General features: G+C 42.4%; 1 protein-coding gene across 1 annotated transcript; it reads right to left on the reverse strand.

Annotated features, from left to right (window-relative positions):
• Positions 1-3,891: 3,891 nt before the first annotated feature.
• On the reverse strand, positions 3,892-14,322 carry slc6a1a (solute carrier family 6 member 1a). Its single transcript, XM_044038590.1, has 15 exons — positions 13,966-14,322; positions 12,581-12,963; positions 12,349-12,480; positions 12,146-12,246; positions 11,929-12,038; positions 11,587-11,719; positions 10,782-10,916; positions 10,593-10,696; positions 9,515-9,639; positions 9,187-9,299; positions 7,933-8,064; positions 7,727-7,829; positions 7,408-7,508; positions 7,071-7,238; positions 3,892-6,281 (listed from the first exon to the last, which is right to left on the reverse strand). Exons 2-15 carry the CDS (start codon positions 12,813-12,815, stop codon positions 5,847-5,849), a joined length of 2,127 nt encoding a protein of 708 aa, XP_043894525.1. The 5' UTR covers positions 12,816-12,963; positions 13,966-14,322; the 3' UTR covers positions 3,892-5,846.
• Positions 14,323-17,834: the final 3,512 nt, after the last annotated feature.

Raw genomic sequence — 17,834 nt, forward strand, 5'->3', positions numbered from 1 at the left:
TAAAAGGGCCAGAAAATGTTTTCCAGAATAACTTTCAATAGCTGGCAGTGATATAGAATTTACTCGACTCTGCTCGGCTTGGGTATCAGGCATGTCGTTTTCCATTACTTCATAGTACCTCATCAACATAGGCGTGAAAATGCCTTTATATGTGACACAAACATGGCGGCGACGGTGCACTGTGTATTTTTTGCAGCCATGGTTGATCGCTGTAACGCTCTTGCTGGTTTTTAAAAGAATGTCGGGTTAGATTCTTGCGTTGGATGTCGCGCTCGGGACTCTTCCAGTGACAACACTCTCCTACCAATCAGTAGCTGGCAGTCGCATGTGTGTGAGGTATGTTTTCAGGATTTTAAGTCGTTTTAACTGATCTACAGTTTGGCATTGTCTAGTTTTGACTCCTGTGTTGGACGTCGTGCTCATCAACGGCTCTTCTGTTGACGACACTCAGTGGCCGGCAGTCACATCAACTCAGCTCGCTTGGAACCTCACCAGAGCAGGTACCAAAAAACAAAAGCAGCAGGTACCAGGTGCTAGGGCTGCATGATTCTGGGAATTTTTTATTTTTTTGCTTAGGATTGAGATCATGATTCTCTGGCACGATTTTTTCACAAATCAAAATGTTCATTGCACTCATGAACCAGTCAGTTAAAAAGACTAAAAATCCAACATTTAGCAAAGGAAATGTCTAAAATCTCATCATTTAACAAAGGCGTATTTAGCTGCTGAGAGCCTGCGATCGCGAGCACAAGCTCGGGTCGGGTGGTTGTGTGATTCCCGTTTCTACCACCTGGGTTTTCATCACCATCCATTTTGTATTTATTTCTCCTTAGCACACACTATGTTGTGTGTCGCTCTCACTCGACGCCGCTGCTTGTAAACTCTGAACTGCCGATGGGCGTCCGCCTCCACTGAACCACGTGATGCACAGGCGCTTCATGTGTTGAGAGAGAAGGCAGCGACACGGCTGCGTTCGAGGTGAGAAACTGGAGGAACATAGGATTGTTTATTTGTGATGCAGCTCATGAAATAAAATGCAGACGAATCCTTGTCATGTAGAAATGAGATCATGTGTAGTTGTGAATTGAGATTTTTTAACTATTTATCGTGCAGCCCTACCAGGTACTATCCCTAATGGAAAAGCAAAACAATAAAAGAGTAGAGTCAAGCTGAGTCATGCTCGTAAAATGGAAAAACTCCATTAAATGTCCTCATTTTGGCTCCACCAGTATCTAAAGCTCTGATTTCTGTGGAGTCAACCTTGAATAGCGCACAGTTTCTGCACCTAATCATCTCCCTTCAACGAGAGATTAGGAACAACAGGCGTCTGAATGTTAAACTGAGTGTAGTTTCCCCTCATGTGTGTCCGCATGAGAGGAAATTATTTTCCCTAGCAGCAGATAGTCTGTATTTATCATTGTGTTTGGCGGTGGTCTGAATCTGTCATTGAAAAATGGAAGCTGGAAGACCTATTTGGCAGTGGCGCACATCAGCTGCAGTGTTTGATTATCTTGTCTCTCTGTCATCGCACAGACTTGTGAAACATCACATTTATATTGCCTCTGAAGCAGAAGATGGAAACGACGCTGGTGTTTGCATTCAAATGAAATAATGAACATATAGAAGGAGATTCATCTACACAGTATGAGCCCGTTGGTGTGTGTGTGTGTGTGTGCCATCTTTCTGTTGGTATTTGCTTGTTAAGCCGCTTCCGTGTCACATCTCATTCTTTTTGTTCCTAATCACAGCGATCCCTCTCGCTGACAGACAGCAACGCTGATTCGGCACTCTGTGTCCGTCCAGTGTCTTGTGTCTCCGTGGTGGCTCTGCATCAACTGTGCGAGAGTCTGACTTTAGCCAAATCAAAATTTCTACCATGCCAGCTATGCATGGACGTCCACTTGGGAGCAAGTGATGTGTCCTCCCCATGTGCACCGCACAACAAAGTACAACTGATGAAGCTGAAAATGAATGAAAAACGGGTCAGAAAAGGGTTTAAATTGTACAGTTTATGCTGAGTTTCGTGGAGCAATGGAGCTGATTTTGACAGACTCAACCCTTGATGACTTGGAATTGGACTCTGGTACTTGACTTGACTTGGACTCAGAAGATTTAGATTTAGAAAGACACCGCCACGGGAAAAAGATAGAGCAGCCAGGCTGACCTGTATATGACCTGACCGCAAATGACTAAAATGAATAGAAACTATTATTTATCCCACAAAAACCCAGCGATGCAACGTATGCAAAACACAAAAAAAGAAAAATCTATTAGTGCTGAAGCTGCTGAAAACATCTGGCTCTGAACTGAGACTAATTGTGTTTTGCTAGATTGCTCACAGCTAATAAAGAGCTTCCTTATCCTGTCCTCCCCTGCCGAAAATGATGATCTATCGCGCTCGTGGACGCAGCACATCAGTTTGGGTTGTCTCTGTGGCGACTGGTTTTCGTAGGTAATGATGCTAAATTGCACTACTGGGAATAACGGAGGCTAGTAAGTCATCCATCAGGGGCTAGTTGATATGACCTGCCATTAGGGGCATTATTCAGACCCCAGTTCACGCAAACACATAGCTTTCTGTCTCTAACCTCCTCGTCTCTTACTGTCTCTCTCTCACGTACACATGCACAGTTCACAGGGGACATCTCATTCTTTTGTCCGCAGCGAGTCATTGTGGTGGTGTCAGCTGGTGCTGTCTCTTTTATCACACTGGAAGCTAATGGAAGCAGCAACTGCAGGAGGTGGGGGGAGAAGAAGATTCAGGCACACACACACACACACACACACACACACAGAGCCATAAGAGGCAGGGGAGATGGAGATGGGGCGGGTGGGCACATCAGGCCCCGGGGCCAGAGCTGTTTTGTGGTGATGTTTTTTCTTGTTTGCTGAGGCCTCTCTCCTCTCTCTATCAGCTTGTGTTTCTGACACTCCATAAACCACAAAGAAAAGGCTTCAGACGCTTTTCTCTCCTTCCCTTTTAATGTGTTTTTTTTTATCCACACTTGTGTTTTCTTCCGTTTATAGTTATACCGCCCTCCATGGTACGCTGGATGTCGTCTTTGTCCTGAACCCAAAGAGGATATACTTTTATTTATTTTATAGTAGATGTCCCACCTGGACCTCGTTCTAACCAAACAAGAATGAATGAATGAATGAAAAAAAAACTTAATTTTTTTTTTTATCCCTGTTTATAGTTTTATTATGGAGGAGTATTATGGCCACATGTAAAAAAATAGATAGAAAAAAAATAAACCAGCATAAATTCTGAGGATTTAATTCAATTCAGACATTAATCTATTTTGACTTTAATCTCATCTGACCTTTTTTTTTACCTCATAATTCTGTTTTTAATCTCATAATTCAGACTTTAATCTCAGAATTCTGACTTTAATCTCAGAATTCTTGACTTTTTTTTCCCTCAGAATTGTGATTTAAATCTCAGAATTCTGACTTCAATCTCTTAATTCAGACTTTTTTCCTCATAATTCTGATTTGAATTCATAATTCACACATTTTTCTCAGAAATCTGACTTTAATCTCATAATTCTTGACTTTTTTTCTCAGAATTCTGACTTTATTTTTATTACATGTGATCCTAATACTCTTAATAAACCCTGTTATTCAACAGAGTTTATTAAGAGTTCATCATAGTCGCAATGGTCGCAAGTTCGATTCCACCCCTGGCTGATTGTACTCAATTCAATTGTAAGTCGCTTTGGATAAAAGCGCCTGCTAAATGACATGTAATGTAATGTAAAAGAAAGAGCGGGTTATAGATAATGACTGCATCTTTGGATTCATCCTTTCATCAGTTAGCTGGGCTTGACCTAATTTCTCAGGGCTGCTACTTTAAACACATAAGGGACGTATGCCAGACGTGTGTTGTACTTATATTTTCTATAACTCTTTATTTTTTTCAGTCTTTTTCTCTTTGTATAACATAACAATCGTGCTTTATAATGTGACACCATTTAGATACATGTTTATATGTTTTACATTAGGCAGTGAGACAGTTAAAAATATACAAAACAATATAATCGTTGTTTTTTTTTTTACTAGACATAGTTTCTATCTTTTCAATATAACGGTCGGTATCTTCATTGTCATCGTCGTCGTTCGTATACTTCTGTAAAGATATGTGCTTTAGCTTCTGTGATCAAAATATTATTGCAGAAAACAGCAACTCCATTTTTTTTTTTTTCAAACACTTAGACATAGAACTTCCAATGTAGTACAGACGTTCACAGTTACATGTTTCACACGGTACGGTTTTTTACGACAAAGTTCCAGAGAAAAACTGTGGTAGAGTTAACTTTTATACAAAATTCACAGGACATGAACTGTAGCCATTTCACATTTGTCGCTCAGCTGTTTTGCTTTTCAAGGTAAACATTTTCTTGTTTTCGACCAGATGCCTTTTTGTTGTTGTTGTTGTTGTTTTTTTTCTCACAGTAGCTGCCATAGAAGCAAACTAACCTTGTCCTAACACACCATGGATGGCAAAAGTCTGGGGGCGGGGGGGGGGAAGGGGAAATTAAAGCTTTGTGCTTTTCGGTGGTGAAACCAAAGACGACACAAACGGGCCGCTTGCTTATTGGCCCGCACTTATACGTCTACATATGTATTGCTGAATACATATTGGTCAAACTACAACAGATCATTTACACGTGAAGAAAAGATTAGCGATTAGTGTGTTTTTCGACACAGAGTTGGTCCAGGGTTTTGTGCTCGTGTAAAAACGTGGTGTTTCTGTGTCCGGGCCTAGTCGTGTAAACAGACTTAAGGCTTAAGTTGGAATTGGTGCTCTGGCTTAAGGCCTTTTCCCCCGTTATTCTTTTGTTTTCTCTTTGTTTGTCAGGAGACATAGTTTTTCACTGATGTTCCTGAGGAATGCATGCAAAACGTAAACAGGACTGACTGTCAGCATTAAGGGATAGTCGATGTTTGTAAATCACTTTTCTAACCCTGTGCTTTTTCTTTTTCTTCTTCTTCTTCTTCTTCTTCTTTTTTTTTATGTACTTCTTCGTACCCTGTGCTTTGCCAACCGAACAATAAATGGCATAGTTTTTGCTTTTGTCTGCCTTTTTGATTTTGGTCCTCCATCACGACACATATAGTATAAAACATCCCTAAAAATAATTCTAAAAATGTTTTGATCACATAAAAGTTTTCTCTTGTCTGAAAAAAGAAGGAACAAAAAGTAACAGTCTCTCTCACACACACACACACACACACGATATCTTATTTTTCTCCAGAAGCTCCTATAGTCGTGAACTTCCTATTGGCATTGTGCTTTCTCAGAGCTTCCCGTTCACCTCGCGGCCCGTGGTTCACCTCACAGAGTGCAACATTTGGAAAATAGACAACTGTGTGAGGATTAGTAAACATCCACAATAGAAATTGATGCCATCCCTTTTTGCAATTCTTCAACGATGTCAAGTTTGTTCACTACTTCATCTACTATATTCACACGGTATTTTTACTTGATTCATGAAGATATTCAACAAATTTCTAACCTAGATCTCTATGTTTTCTTCTTTTCTCACAGTATTACACAGTGTTTACATTTCTTCTTTTTCTTTTTCTTCTTTTTTTTTTTTTACTCGGATTTATGGTTGTTTTCGTGACTAACAGTCTTTGACATTGTTTTTCCACAATGCAAACCAACACTGGCTTGGTTTTTTTCTTTTTTTTTTACAAATGCAGAAAAAAAATTAAACATGGTTTTGAAAATCTGTTTTGATTACATATTGCCCCAGGAGGTAGGTGGATCAATTAAAATCTTGGAAGTCCTTTGTAATGTTCTCTTTTGTCTACATGCTCCATGAGGGTTTCTTTGTTGTCTACACGTTGGCCTCGGCATTGGTCAGGGTAGAGGTCGGGCTTGTTGGGTTAGGGGGGTTAACGGGCTCCGATGGGCTCGCTGGGTTGGGAGGTGGGCTGGTTGGACTCACAGTTGAGGTGGTGGTGGTTGTGGTGGTGGTGATGGGGTTAACTGGACTGGCCATCGTGGAGGTGGTGGTCGTGGGACTAGTCGCTGGGTTCGCCGGGTTAGCGGTAGTGGCCGGGTTAGCTGGCACAGCAGGAGGAGGAGGAGGGTTAATGGTGCTCACGGGGCTGGTTGAGTTGACCGGAGCTGGATTGGTGGGGCTGGCGGCGTTGGCGGGAGCTGGGTTAGCAGGGCTGGACAAGTTGGCGGTGTTGGTCTCCACCTGCTCAGGTCCGTTCTCCTGACATCGCCTGATGACAGCAGGGGGCTGAAGCATTATCCGCAGTCGCTTTTGAGGGAAGGAGAACAAAAGAATTGCAGCATGAGATTTGGAATCTGGCTACACGACTACAACAGTGGACATGCCGGGTGCTTGTAAGTTAGCAGAACACTAAGTGTTTCTGTTGTCTGCTGTTTCTGCAGTTGATAGATGCACTCTGTCCGTCAAAAGTTTGCATGTTCCCCCCTTGTACTGTATGTGTGTATGTGGGCTTTCTCTGGGTTCTTCGGTTTTCTAATCCTCTAGAATCTTCTAGATTTGGGGATTAGGCAAACTCTAAATTGACCGTTGGTGTGAGAGTGGATGGTTGTTTGTCTCTATGTGGCCCTATTATGGACTAGCATCTTTCACCCTATGTCAGCTAGGATTGGCACCAGTGCTGTCGGAGATGGATGGACATCATGTTCAATTGAAAAAGACCTGAGACTAGTGATTGAGACCTTTAACACCTCAGAAAAAAAGTGTAATGATGTTAGAAATCAAGTGAGAAGACACATCTTTGACTTCCATTCCTTTCATTTACTGCTGATTAAGTATTTGCCCTCTGGTGGCGAGCCACTACCTCTGTTCTATCACCTAGGCACTTTTGAAATCAGAAAGCTACGTCCATTTCTTATACAGTCTGTGATTTGGATGGTGTGTGTTGTTTGAGCTTAAACACATGAATGTGATTTGATTAGCCAGAAGTCAAGTCGATCCTTTTTTCTCAAGATCTGCGAGAGTCCAGCGTCAAAGACTGACAAACTGCACTGTAAGAAAAGAAGCGCTTCAGCTTCACACACACCGTGAACGTCTTACCTCTTTGTAGGTGCCCTTGAGTCCAAGATACATGTAGATCATGTATCCCGGAATGAGAACCATGGAGGACAATGCCATGAGCCAGCCCACTCCCTGACCCCAGCGTGGGAACACATAGTCTCCCATTTTGAGAGGAACCATTTGTATGGCGCTGAACAGGAACACCCCCTGTGGGAGACATGAGACGCTTTATGCATCCTGACAGCGCTCACTAGGGGCAGCATTCGTTCCGCCTGACGTGCCTGCGGGCACCTAATATTGACTTTATTTATTGTTTCATTTGTTCATGTCCTGACTTTAGACGGACGCACGGTTGCATTAGTGCGAGGATACTCACGCCGACGATGAGAGGGGTGAACACGACCCAGCACATCTTCCACCATATACACGGCTTGTAGCCGATCATCTCCTCGATGTTGTCGTAGAACTTGTTCACACCTGCGGCACAAATGAGTCCACGGTCAGAAATATTCACGTCCAATTGATTTCAATTTGCGGCTGGTTTGCCATGCATGGCGACGAGGGCGTCGAGGTGGAACGCACGAGCGCCCGTGACCTTGACGGTGTTTTTGTCTCTGTGTAGACGTGACACTTTCTCACCTTTGCATTTCACCACGTTTTTTTCTTAATCTTTAAGGATAATTTTGTATACACACCGTAGAACCAGGATATGGAGATACACTCAAAGAAGACCAAGAACAGCAGACACATCCCACTGGCGGAGTAGTAGTCGAACAGTTTGAACACGTAGATTCCACCCTGGTTACAGGAAACAGGAACAAGGACAATGTGCAGATGAAACACAGATGCAAAACATCCTATTTTTCATTTTCAAAGTAACAAGAACTGCCCGCGTTATTACCTGTGTGATGTTTGAGAGTCCGATCACATACGAGACCAGACAGACAGCTGCAATGAAGATCTCTCGTCTACCTCTAAGAGCTCTGGGAAACTCGTCCACCAGAGCAGTGATGAAGCCTTCAACCGTGCAGAACTGAGGGACACAACCACAGGGAAAAACAACATTAGGGAGGAAATACGGACATCTGCGCTGTCAATGCACCTTGCTGTTTATATAGATGCTGCATGTGTGTGTAGATATGTTCAGTATTTTTGTTTCGTTTTACTCTACCAGGTTGAATATTTGGTTAAATGTTGTATCTCCTGGAAAAGCTTCATATTAATGACAGTATTAGGAGCATAGGGCCAAACTGAAGTTTTTTTTTTCGTAATATTATGAGAATAAATTCGTAATTATTATTCAAGCTAAATCTCAGATGTGTCCAGATGAGGAATTCTGTTTTATTTCGGTTCTGTACAAAGTTGTAGCAAGGTTTTCTTTGGACAAAGAGGAGAGAGACGTCACTTGAGAATCTATTTATTCAAGTGTGTCTTAAATAATCAGAGAAGGATTGATTTAGACTTGACCCCTGACTTTCATCCTAACTCAACTCTCAGGCTCACGTGGAAGCTGTTATGTTTATGCTTTGTTATATTGCCGCACAAATAGAAACAGAATAGGACCTGAGTCTTTTTTGAAGAAAGAATCACTCAGACTTGGAGGAAATCATCTCGTTTTGGGGAGGATTAAATGTCTGCTAGTGGTCGACTGCAAGGCATTCTGTTGCTATTTAATAATCATAATACTTTTAGTTAAATAATGATAAAATAATCTCATAATTCAGTTTGGCCCTAATACTCCGTCGTACAATTGTGTTGTGCCTTAAAACCATGGGACAAAATGAGAAAGAAGGCCATCTTGGCTCCAACACGTAAACGAGACACTGCAGTATGATTATAAAGCCATAAATAGCGTTATAATGTTCACTGTTTGTGGCAATAATGACCTACAGTATGTGTGACTGTTTGTGTTTGCCTTATTTAAACACAAATGACCTCGAGAAACACAGGCAGTGGCACCAGCGGGCACACGGAGGTGTTAAAGTTGCGTTAAAGAGACTTGACAGTTGATGTCAAAGCTCTGCTACATATCTGTCCAAAAAGGAGCAAATTGCATGCTTATCATGCAGGGAGCAGGGGCGAGCTGCATGATATGTGCAGCGGCATTTAAATATTTAGGTCAGCCCATGAGCGTATCATCTCCCGAGCCCCTTACCTGGCTGTCGATCCCCAGCATGAGCAGCATGGAGAAGAACAGAACGGCCCAGAGAGGAGACATAGGCAACTGGGTTACTGCCTCCGGGTAGGCAAGGAAAGCTAATCCAGGACCTGAAAAAAATCATATTTTCTCAGAATTATTCTCTCTCTCTTTTCCTCACACACACTCTGAGGTGATGACAAAAGCTGTTCAGAAGCAGTCAGCCAGCAATGAATGACAGAGCACCTTTTGTGTGTGTGTGTGTGTGTGTGTGTGTGTGTGTGTGTGTGTAGAGGGAAGAACAATTACAGAAGGGGAAAATGACACAAATGTGATGTGCCGTTACCTGAAGCTGCTACATCGGCAATGTCTTTCTTTGTCACATGTGCCATGAAGCCAACAATAGAGAAGATGACAAAGCCAGCAAACATGCTGGTACATGAGTTGATGCAGCACACTATGATGGAGTCTCTGGGGAGAGGAAATATAAAATAGGCCTGTTGTAAAAGAATTCATTTGACTTGCATTTTTTAACCCCCCCCGTATCGACTTTCCCCCGAACAGAAGAAGAACTATGAGCTGCAATTTTTCTTCCTTTTGATCAACAAACGTTTGGTGGAAAGCCATTTTTTTCTTTGTTTATGACCGGCATAAACAAACTTCTTATCAGAGATGTTGCATTGGTGGTACAGACAAAATGTATCTATTTTTTTTTATTAAAAGAATAATTGTTCATGTGACCTAGAACGAGGGCCGAACAATTCATTTATTTTTGTGAAATTAACTCATACAATTACAATCTGCATCTTTAAATTATCTGCCTTGTACGGAAGAGTATTAGCGACAAATGTAAAAAAAAAAAGAAGAAAGACAGTAAGAATAATAAACCAGCATGAATTCTGAGATTAAAGTCAGATTGAAAATTCTCACTTTAATCTCAGAATTAATGCTGTTTTCTTTGTGGCCCAAAAAAAGTCAGATTTCTGATAAAAAAAACATCTGACTTTTTTTTACACATGGCCCTAATACTCTTCCATAGCCTTGCAAAAGAATTACAGAGTAGTTCATATTTTTATTGTGTCATGTGCTAATGCTCTGTCACATCTTAAATCTACAGGGAATATTGACCTGAACCTTGACCCTTGAAAATGATCTCGTAAATCAAATTGCAATATCTGCAATGAAATTGCAGTTAGATATTAACACCAATCATTCAGCCCTACCTAGAACTATGAAAATGTCAGCATTCCTCTTGTATTGTTAATGTTATTATTATTATTTCATCCGGGAATTGACAATACAAAGACCCTTGAATGGTTCTTTCAGTGTTTTCATGAATAACGTCTTTAATATAGTTATAGTTTACGCTCCTCTTACACAGATATATATGACTTTCTCTGTCCATGAATCGTCACCACACTTACCTGTACACATTATTATTGAATGGGTTATAACTGCCCAGAGCTATAAGGGAGCCCAGTCCCAATCCGTAGGAGAAAAAGATCTGCGTAGCTGCGTCCAGCCACACCTGCCAAAAGAAAGCATTTTTACCTGCGTGAGACCGAGCTGTGCTCACTCAGGTCGCCGTGATTCATGTAATAATATGTCATTACCTCAGACTCTTTGAGTTTCTCAAAGTTGGGGGTAATGTAGAACAGAATCCCGTCCCCAGCTCCGGGCAGAGTCACCCCGCGGATGAAGAGGATGAACAGCATGAAGTAAGGATATGTGGCTGAGAAGTAAACGACCTATAAAAGAACATGTGAGGCAGTTATCAGCTGGGTAGCAGGATGATAGGGATATTTATTGTATGTTTCTGTTTAATGTACAGATTACTCTCTTACTTTCTGGCTGACCTAACGTCTGCCTGAGGGCCACAGTTCAAAGACACGCTGACCACGAATGGTATCTTCCAGAAAAAGCAGATGGAAGACACCAAATATGGAGCAGCAGCACAACTACATTTTGAATCAGCTCTCCTCGCCGTTCATTTATGACAGCCGTGTGCAAGCCAAACGTGCAGGGGGGGGGATGGGGGGTGGGGTGGGCGTTTTTGTGACCAAGACCAATTTTATTTGCCACGGTCACATGATGCAGTCGACTTTTTCAAATGTGGCACCACAAGCGAGGGAGGGGGGCTTAGAAGCTCCGAATGGTGTGAGGAGAGGAGGGGACAAAACCACATGACTGAGGCATGTGCTGGGTTGGCTGCTCCTCCTCTTATGAATCCACACTTCGGTGTGAGCAAATGTGTCAGAGAGTCAGATTAGCCGCCATGAGCGCCTTGACGTCGTCTCTTCCTTATCTTAAAAATCCATCTGGACAATGTTGACTGCGATGTGAATGATTGATGAGGTGATATTAGACTGATGAATATTGCATCGCTGTCACACACCGATCCTTGTTGGCCTCGCTTACCTTCCCTGTCCAGCTAACGCCTTTCCAGATACAGAAGTACACGAGGACCCAGGCGATGGCCAGTGTTATTGCCAGTGGCACTCGAAGCTGGCCTGGTTTTCCCAAACCATCGGTCATTTCATGCATGTTGCGCCTACAAGTCAGAGTGAGCAACAGTAAGTCTATTATACACGCAGGCTGGCAGCCAAAGGATATATACCTATATATTCTATTCATATATATATATATATGAATAGAATATATAGGTATATATATACATATATATATATATATATGTATATATATATATATATATGTATATATGTACTTATATGTATAAGAGATAGCAGGTCGATATCTTACTCCCAAAACTCCAGCACTGAACTGGTGAGGTTGGTGGTGTCTGCAATGGAGTAGTTTGTGTAACATTTGTCTGTGTTCCATGGATTGTCACATGAGCTCCATGGAAGGTCCTAAAAAAAACACACAAAACAAGTTTTATTTATTTAATTTTGCACAGGCTGCAACAACCCTGTTTTTCCTACTTTATTGTGAATCACTGACACTGTGTCATACTTACACTGGTGAATGAGTTGTATAGGTAGTAAATGGCCCAGGAAATGATCACAATGTAGTAAATGTTGAGCCAGAAGGACAGGACAGCTGCTGCAAGGCCCACACCTATCACACAGAAATGATTTAGGCAGCGTAGTAAAAAGAGAGAGCATCAGTGGTGTGGCCTGCACGTGTTTGAGCTTAATAAACTTAACACAATTCCAATACCTTTAAACATAGGAGCCAGCTTCCACACACCAAGCCCTCCAATGGAGGTGTACTGACCAAGAGAGCATTCCAGTAGAAACAAGGGGACCCCAGCAAATATGAGGGTCAAAAAATAAGGAATCAAGAAGGCTCCTGCATGGACAGAGGTAGATCAGATTATACACGGATTGCACAAACATCACATCATCCACACAATCAGCAAAAACAAAACGGAGAAAAAAATCATGTTTACCTCCACCATTTTTTCCACACAGATATGGAAATCTCCAAACGTTCCCCAGTCCAATTGCATAACCAACACACGACAGGAGGAAATCAAATTTTCCTCCCCATGTTTCCCTGTCAGGGACCTCCTTTTTCTGCTTCTTTTCGCCTTTCACGTCCAGTGACTTGGGTTTGTCATTGTTAGTGGCCACCTCGTTCAGTTCTGTGACTTGTCCGTCCGCTTTGGTGCCGTTCGTCGCCATGTCTCTGGGTTTGGCAGAGGTCCTGACAGTCGGACGGGAGGCTTCAGCACCGGTCCACGTAGACAGCAGCTTCGCGGTTGGTTTTTAGACCCTAACCTTTGGACCAAAATGTCTGGAGATGAAGCCTGTGCGCGCACACGGCCTTAACCTGGAATCGTGAATAGAGCAATTGGTCGATTTTTTTTTTCCTCCCTGGAGACGCACAGGATGTGGTCATGGACACATTTAATATTATTATTATTTTTTTGCTCTACATGCACATTCTGCCCAAACCACATTATTCCTTAAATGCAAGTCACACCAAAGCGTCACATGAACATTTTGGCCCTGGGACAAATATTTTCATTCATATCAGACCAACGAGCTCATGCTGGACTTGATCCCAAAACCAAAGCAGATTGCGCACAAATGAAACCACAGACACACGCAAACACGCACACGACAGCCAATACAAAGTCTGCGCTGTTTACCAAATGGAAAAGACACAAATAATATTCATAAAATGGGAAATGGACATGAACACAAAATGTGAAAACTTTAACAGACACATTTCTGGATCCAAACCGTGCACTTGACGCGCAAGACGCGCCGCAGAAAAAGCAAAATAGCCCTTTGAGAATTATGCATAACAAAGTGGAGTCCACACCAGTCACCACCTGCAGATTCTCCAAACACAGGGACGGACGCAGCGGGGACACAGAGAGGTCTCAAATTAAACTGGAAGACAGAAAAACGCACAGTGGAGACAAAGGGGGGGACATCCAAATGCGTAAAAGCATTACGCACCGGTCTGCGCCAACAGCCACTCGATCCTGTGAGAACCGAAGGCGTCACTGAACGCATTAGAACGGCTCTCCACATATTGTGCCGTCCAATAATAGACTATACAGCAAACAGTAATCAATCCCACGTTTAATTGGCTGGAGCGTGCGAGGCGCAGAGCTCATCGCGCCGATGCAGCGACGTATCGATGGGCTCATTCACAATTTAATCACAAGCACACTGTCGCTGCGAAGACACGGATGAGACAGAGAAAAAAAAACAATTCGAGGATTCGTGCATTAAGCAAACTCGTCGGTGTGAAAGTGCGGACGCCGCGCACACATTCACAGCCTGCAAAAAAACAAAACAACAACCCAGTTTTACTCACAGTGAATGTGTGCTCTGCTCCGCCGAGGAGGATGCGCTGCTGCCGGCTGCCACAAATCTCCTCCAAGAGAGGTATCCGTGGATTCCTCCAGTGGGCGAAGTTGTAAACTCCCAATATTTCGTGGAACACAAACAGATTTTACTTCCATTAAAAGACTTTCGGGGACCACGCGGCGTCAGAGGAGTCCGAGCAGGAGCTGTCCAGTGCTGAAGACCAGGAGGAGGAGGAAGAGGAAGAGGAGGAGGTGGTGGTGGTGGTGGTGGTGGAAGAAGAGGAGGAGGAGGCTGAATCAACACGGGCAGCAGCAGCCGCTTCGCCTTGTGCGACTGTCTAACATCAACAACCAAGAGAGTCAACTCCCATCCACACAGAAACAGCCTCAATGTCATCTCAAAGTCGTCCTCCCCTCCTCTCCTCTCCTCTCCTCCTCTCCCTCCTCCTCCTCACCCCTTCATCGAAAGGCTGCACTGAAATCACACTTGCCAACGTGTTTGTTGTTGTTGTTGTTTTTTAAAAAACATAATTCCCAATTGTTCTTTTTCACCCACTCTCCACTGTAACAAGTAACGCTTGTATGTTGTCATCATCTCCTGCATAAGTTTCTTTTTTTAATCACATAATGAGGGAAAAAAAAGTGATAAATATTGATTTGAGTCAACTCTTTTAACAGTGTTGTGTTGCTCCATCAACCCCACCCCTAAAAACAGGAAGAAAGAAAAAAAATACACCCCCCTCTTCTTCTTCTCCTCCTCCTCACTGTTTATAAAATGTATTGTGGAGGTAGAATATGGAAACATAAGGAGGAGTGGAGTTATTGGGTAATTTATTGTATTTATTGTATTGCTCCAAAACGGCACAATATTGTGCTTTTGAAAAGACGTCAGTGTGTCTCTCTGTCTGTCTGTCTGTCTGTCTGTCTGCCAAACTGTGATAAAGAGAGCCCGGCCATCAATAAAGGGAGGGAACATTTGGCTGCTTGTCTTTAAGTCCTGCCTTTAATCGTCCAAAGCCCAACGTCTTCCATAAATGAGAGGAATAAACTCGTGGACTGCAGAAAAAAAACTGTGAGGACTGATGAAAACAAATGTTTCAGAGACTCAGTGACGTGCGGTCAGACCTGGATTTGTTTTTAAATTGTACATATTTTTTGTTATTTTTCCCGCAGAGGACATGAAGCAACGTGGAACCAAAACTCTCATTTATTTAAGGAGAAGTTTGTGAATTTGAAGTGGAAGGTAAGTGTCTTTAAATAGGCCCATATATACTGTATGTGCCTGAATATGTGAAAGTTTCTTTTCTTCAGGGCAACTGTGATTTTCCCCCACTTGCACTGCACTGGCGTGTGCACACATTTCAGGGCTCAGGGGCTCCAGGGGAAGCTGTTGTGACATATTTATTAGTTACTAAATTAATATTCCAATAACCACTTGTGAAGATGTTTAACAGGCCTACAAGACAAGTTATTGCACAGATGGGTCATCTTTGGGGAAAATGACTCACTTTTAATTGACAAGTGATGCTGTTGATCACACATATGCACCAAATACTTGCATGGGTGCCGATTTGTCTTTTATAAAAAAAAATTGTAATTCAATGGAACAAAAATGGAGTAATACATTCGAGACAGTAACCATAACAAAGTCATACTTCCAAAATCAATGCATGTCACATGTCTTTTAAAAACCCTGAATTAACACAACTTCTAATAATTTTGAGGGAAATTGGCAACTTTAGCTTTAGCTGTTTCTGTTCATTGAAATAATAAGAAATATTATCATTCACACACACACACACACACATGATATAAATATGTGTATGACACTGTGTTTCCTCTTCATTTAAAAAAAGGCTTTGTAGTTTTTCTCCATCTTTCTTGTTGTGGTTTTGTTTTGAACCTCCACGTGTCAGTTGGAGAGAGCAGGTAAATGAAGAGAAGTTGAGAAGTGTGTGTGTGTGTGTGTGTGTGTGAAACTGCTGGAGATGCTCAGGCAGAAGGAGAATCAGGATCATTTAAGCTCTGGTGTGAATGCTCCTATCGCGGGCTGAGAGAGGGCACCAGATGGCAGAGCAATGAGGGGTGAACTAACCCACTAAATGATACCACATGAAATGCAGGCATTTAAAATCCCATCTGGGTCGCCGTCCCCGCGGACATGGAGTGTGAAACATGACACATATTTATACACCTGCTGATTGTGTATGCGGCCGTGTCCAAACGTGCTGCTGGTGACACGGATGCGTGCGGGCTGCACGTGACCTCCTGACCCCGCGGCTTTGGTTTGATGCAGATCACTGATCTTTCTTCTTGATTTCAGCGTGTGAGCTTTGTGTTTGGGCTCCTCATGGATCCTGTACGTGCTCCATGAGGCTGGGAATACTCTTTTATTCCTGCAGTAGCTTTGTGAGAGTGTGTGACTTTGATTGAATCTTGCATTTCCCCCTCTTTACTGGACCATTGGCTGTGAAATCATCTTATTGTTTGAGAGGGGTTTTTTTGTATGCACAGGATTACAATTCATTCCATGATGACAGGTTCATTATCGGCTTATATGGACACAGATGAGGAATACAGATATGGAATCACAAAGTAAAATACATAGAATACAGACAGGGTACATTAAAAACATATAGGTTGATTTATCAAACTACAAATTGTTGATAAAACATTTTATTCATACAATAGTTTGTCGTTATATTGTGATATTTTACATCAAATTAAACAAATCACCTTCACTCTGCACTCATTTGCCCTCTATTTTTGCCCCCTGTGTAATTTTAGTAATGTTTGGTAAATCTGTCTTTGTCCAATTTTCTCCACAGACAGTTTCTTTCTTTATTTATTTATTTTTTTTTTAAAAATTCCACATACTCATATCCCTCCATGCCCTGTCTGCAATTTGAGGACACGAAAGTGAACTGATTAGCATGTTGATTAGTCATTAGTATGCTAATCACAGGCAATTCACATATTTTATTCATATTGTCGCCAGACTTGTTTTTTCAGACTTGTGTACACATCCTGTTCTATTTTTTTTTTTATTGTAAACATGCAAGTCAACCTGGTGATTTAACCATGTGGCGCATTTTCCCTTGGAAGACTAAAAGTAGTTAAATGTTGTTGTGGTTCAAATGTGCTGTGTAAATCTGCAAAGTGCAAATATGCTTTAAAACCCCCGGTTGTGACAGCACGGCTGTTTTCACCATGGAAACATTAAACATTAGGCTCAAACAGAGTCGTACTGTCACGGTGGATGTGCAGCTTCTGCTCCGCTGTCGCCTGCTCTTTGTTTTCATCAGCCTCTCACCGTGATTGCTGCTGCTGCTGCTGCTGCTGCTGCTGCTGCTGCTGCTGCTGTACATTCCTTTTCCTCCTCGACTTATAAGCACAGAGAGTGTAGAGAGTGCGTGGCACCACTTGTGTGTCTTTTGTGATGGAGGCATTGGAAACACTCGTATTTCACCGGGGGAAAGTAACATGTAACCTAATAATCTTTCACTTGATATACTGTATCTGTGTGATCCACTTCCCTCCTTGCTTGATGGATGGGATTTCGTCCACACACACCTGAACGCAGAGAGACACCTGAGACGTTTACATCATGTACACACACATTTCCCCGTCACTATACGTTGGGATCTACTGTAGCTTATACTGACATCACCTAAAGGCTCAATGATGCTCCCATTTGTCTGCGCTTCTTTAGTGTGTAGCATTTTGTTTAGCATGACCTAAATTGCTGCGAAGTGAGTGCCTCAGCAGCTCTGTCTCGCCTCCCTCCCTCTGTCTCTGTGAAGAACTCTCCTTTCCTTTCATTCTCTCGCTCACATGCACACATACAATTTAGACGAGCTGAGTGGACAGTTTTTAA

Source organism: Solea senegalensis, linkage group LG11 (genome assembly GCF_019176455.1).
Source record: "Solea senegalensis isolate Sse05_10M linkage group LG11, IFAPA_SoseM_1, whole genome shotgun sequence".
Classification (NCBI taxonomy): Eukaryota; Metazoa; Chordata; class Actinopteri; order Pleuronectiformes; family Soleidae; genus Solea; species Solea senegalensis.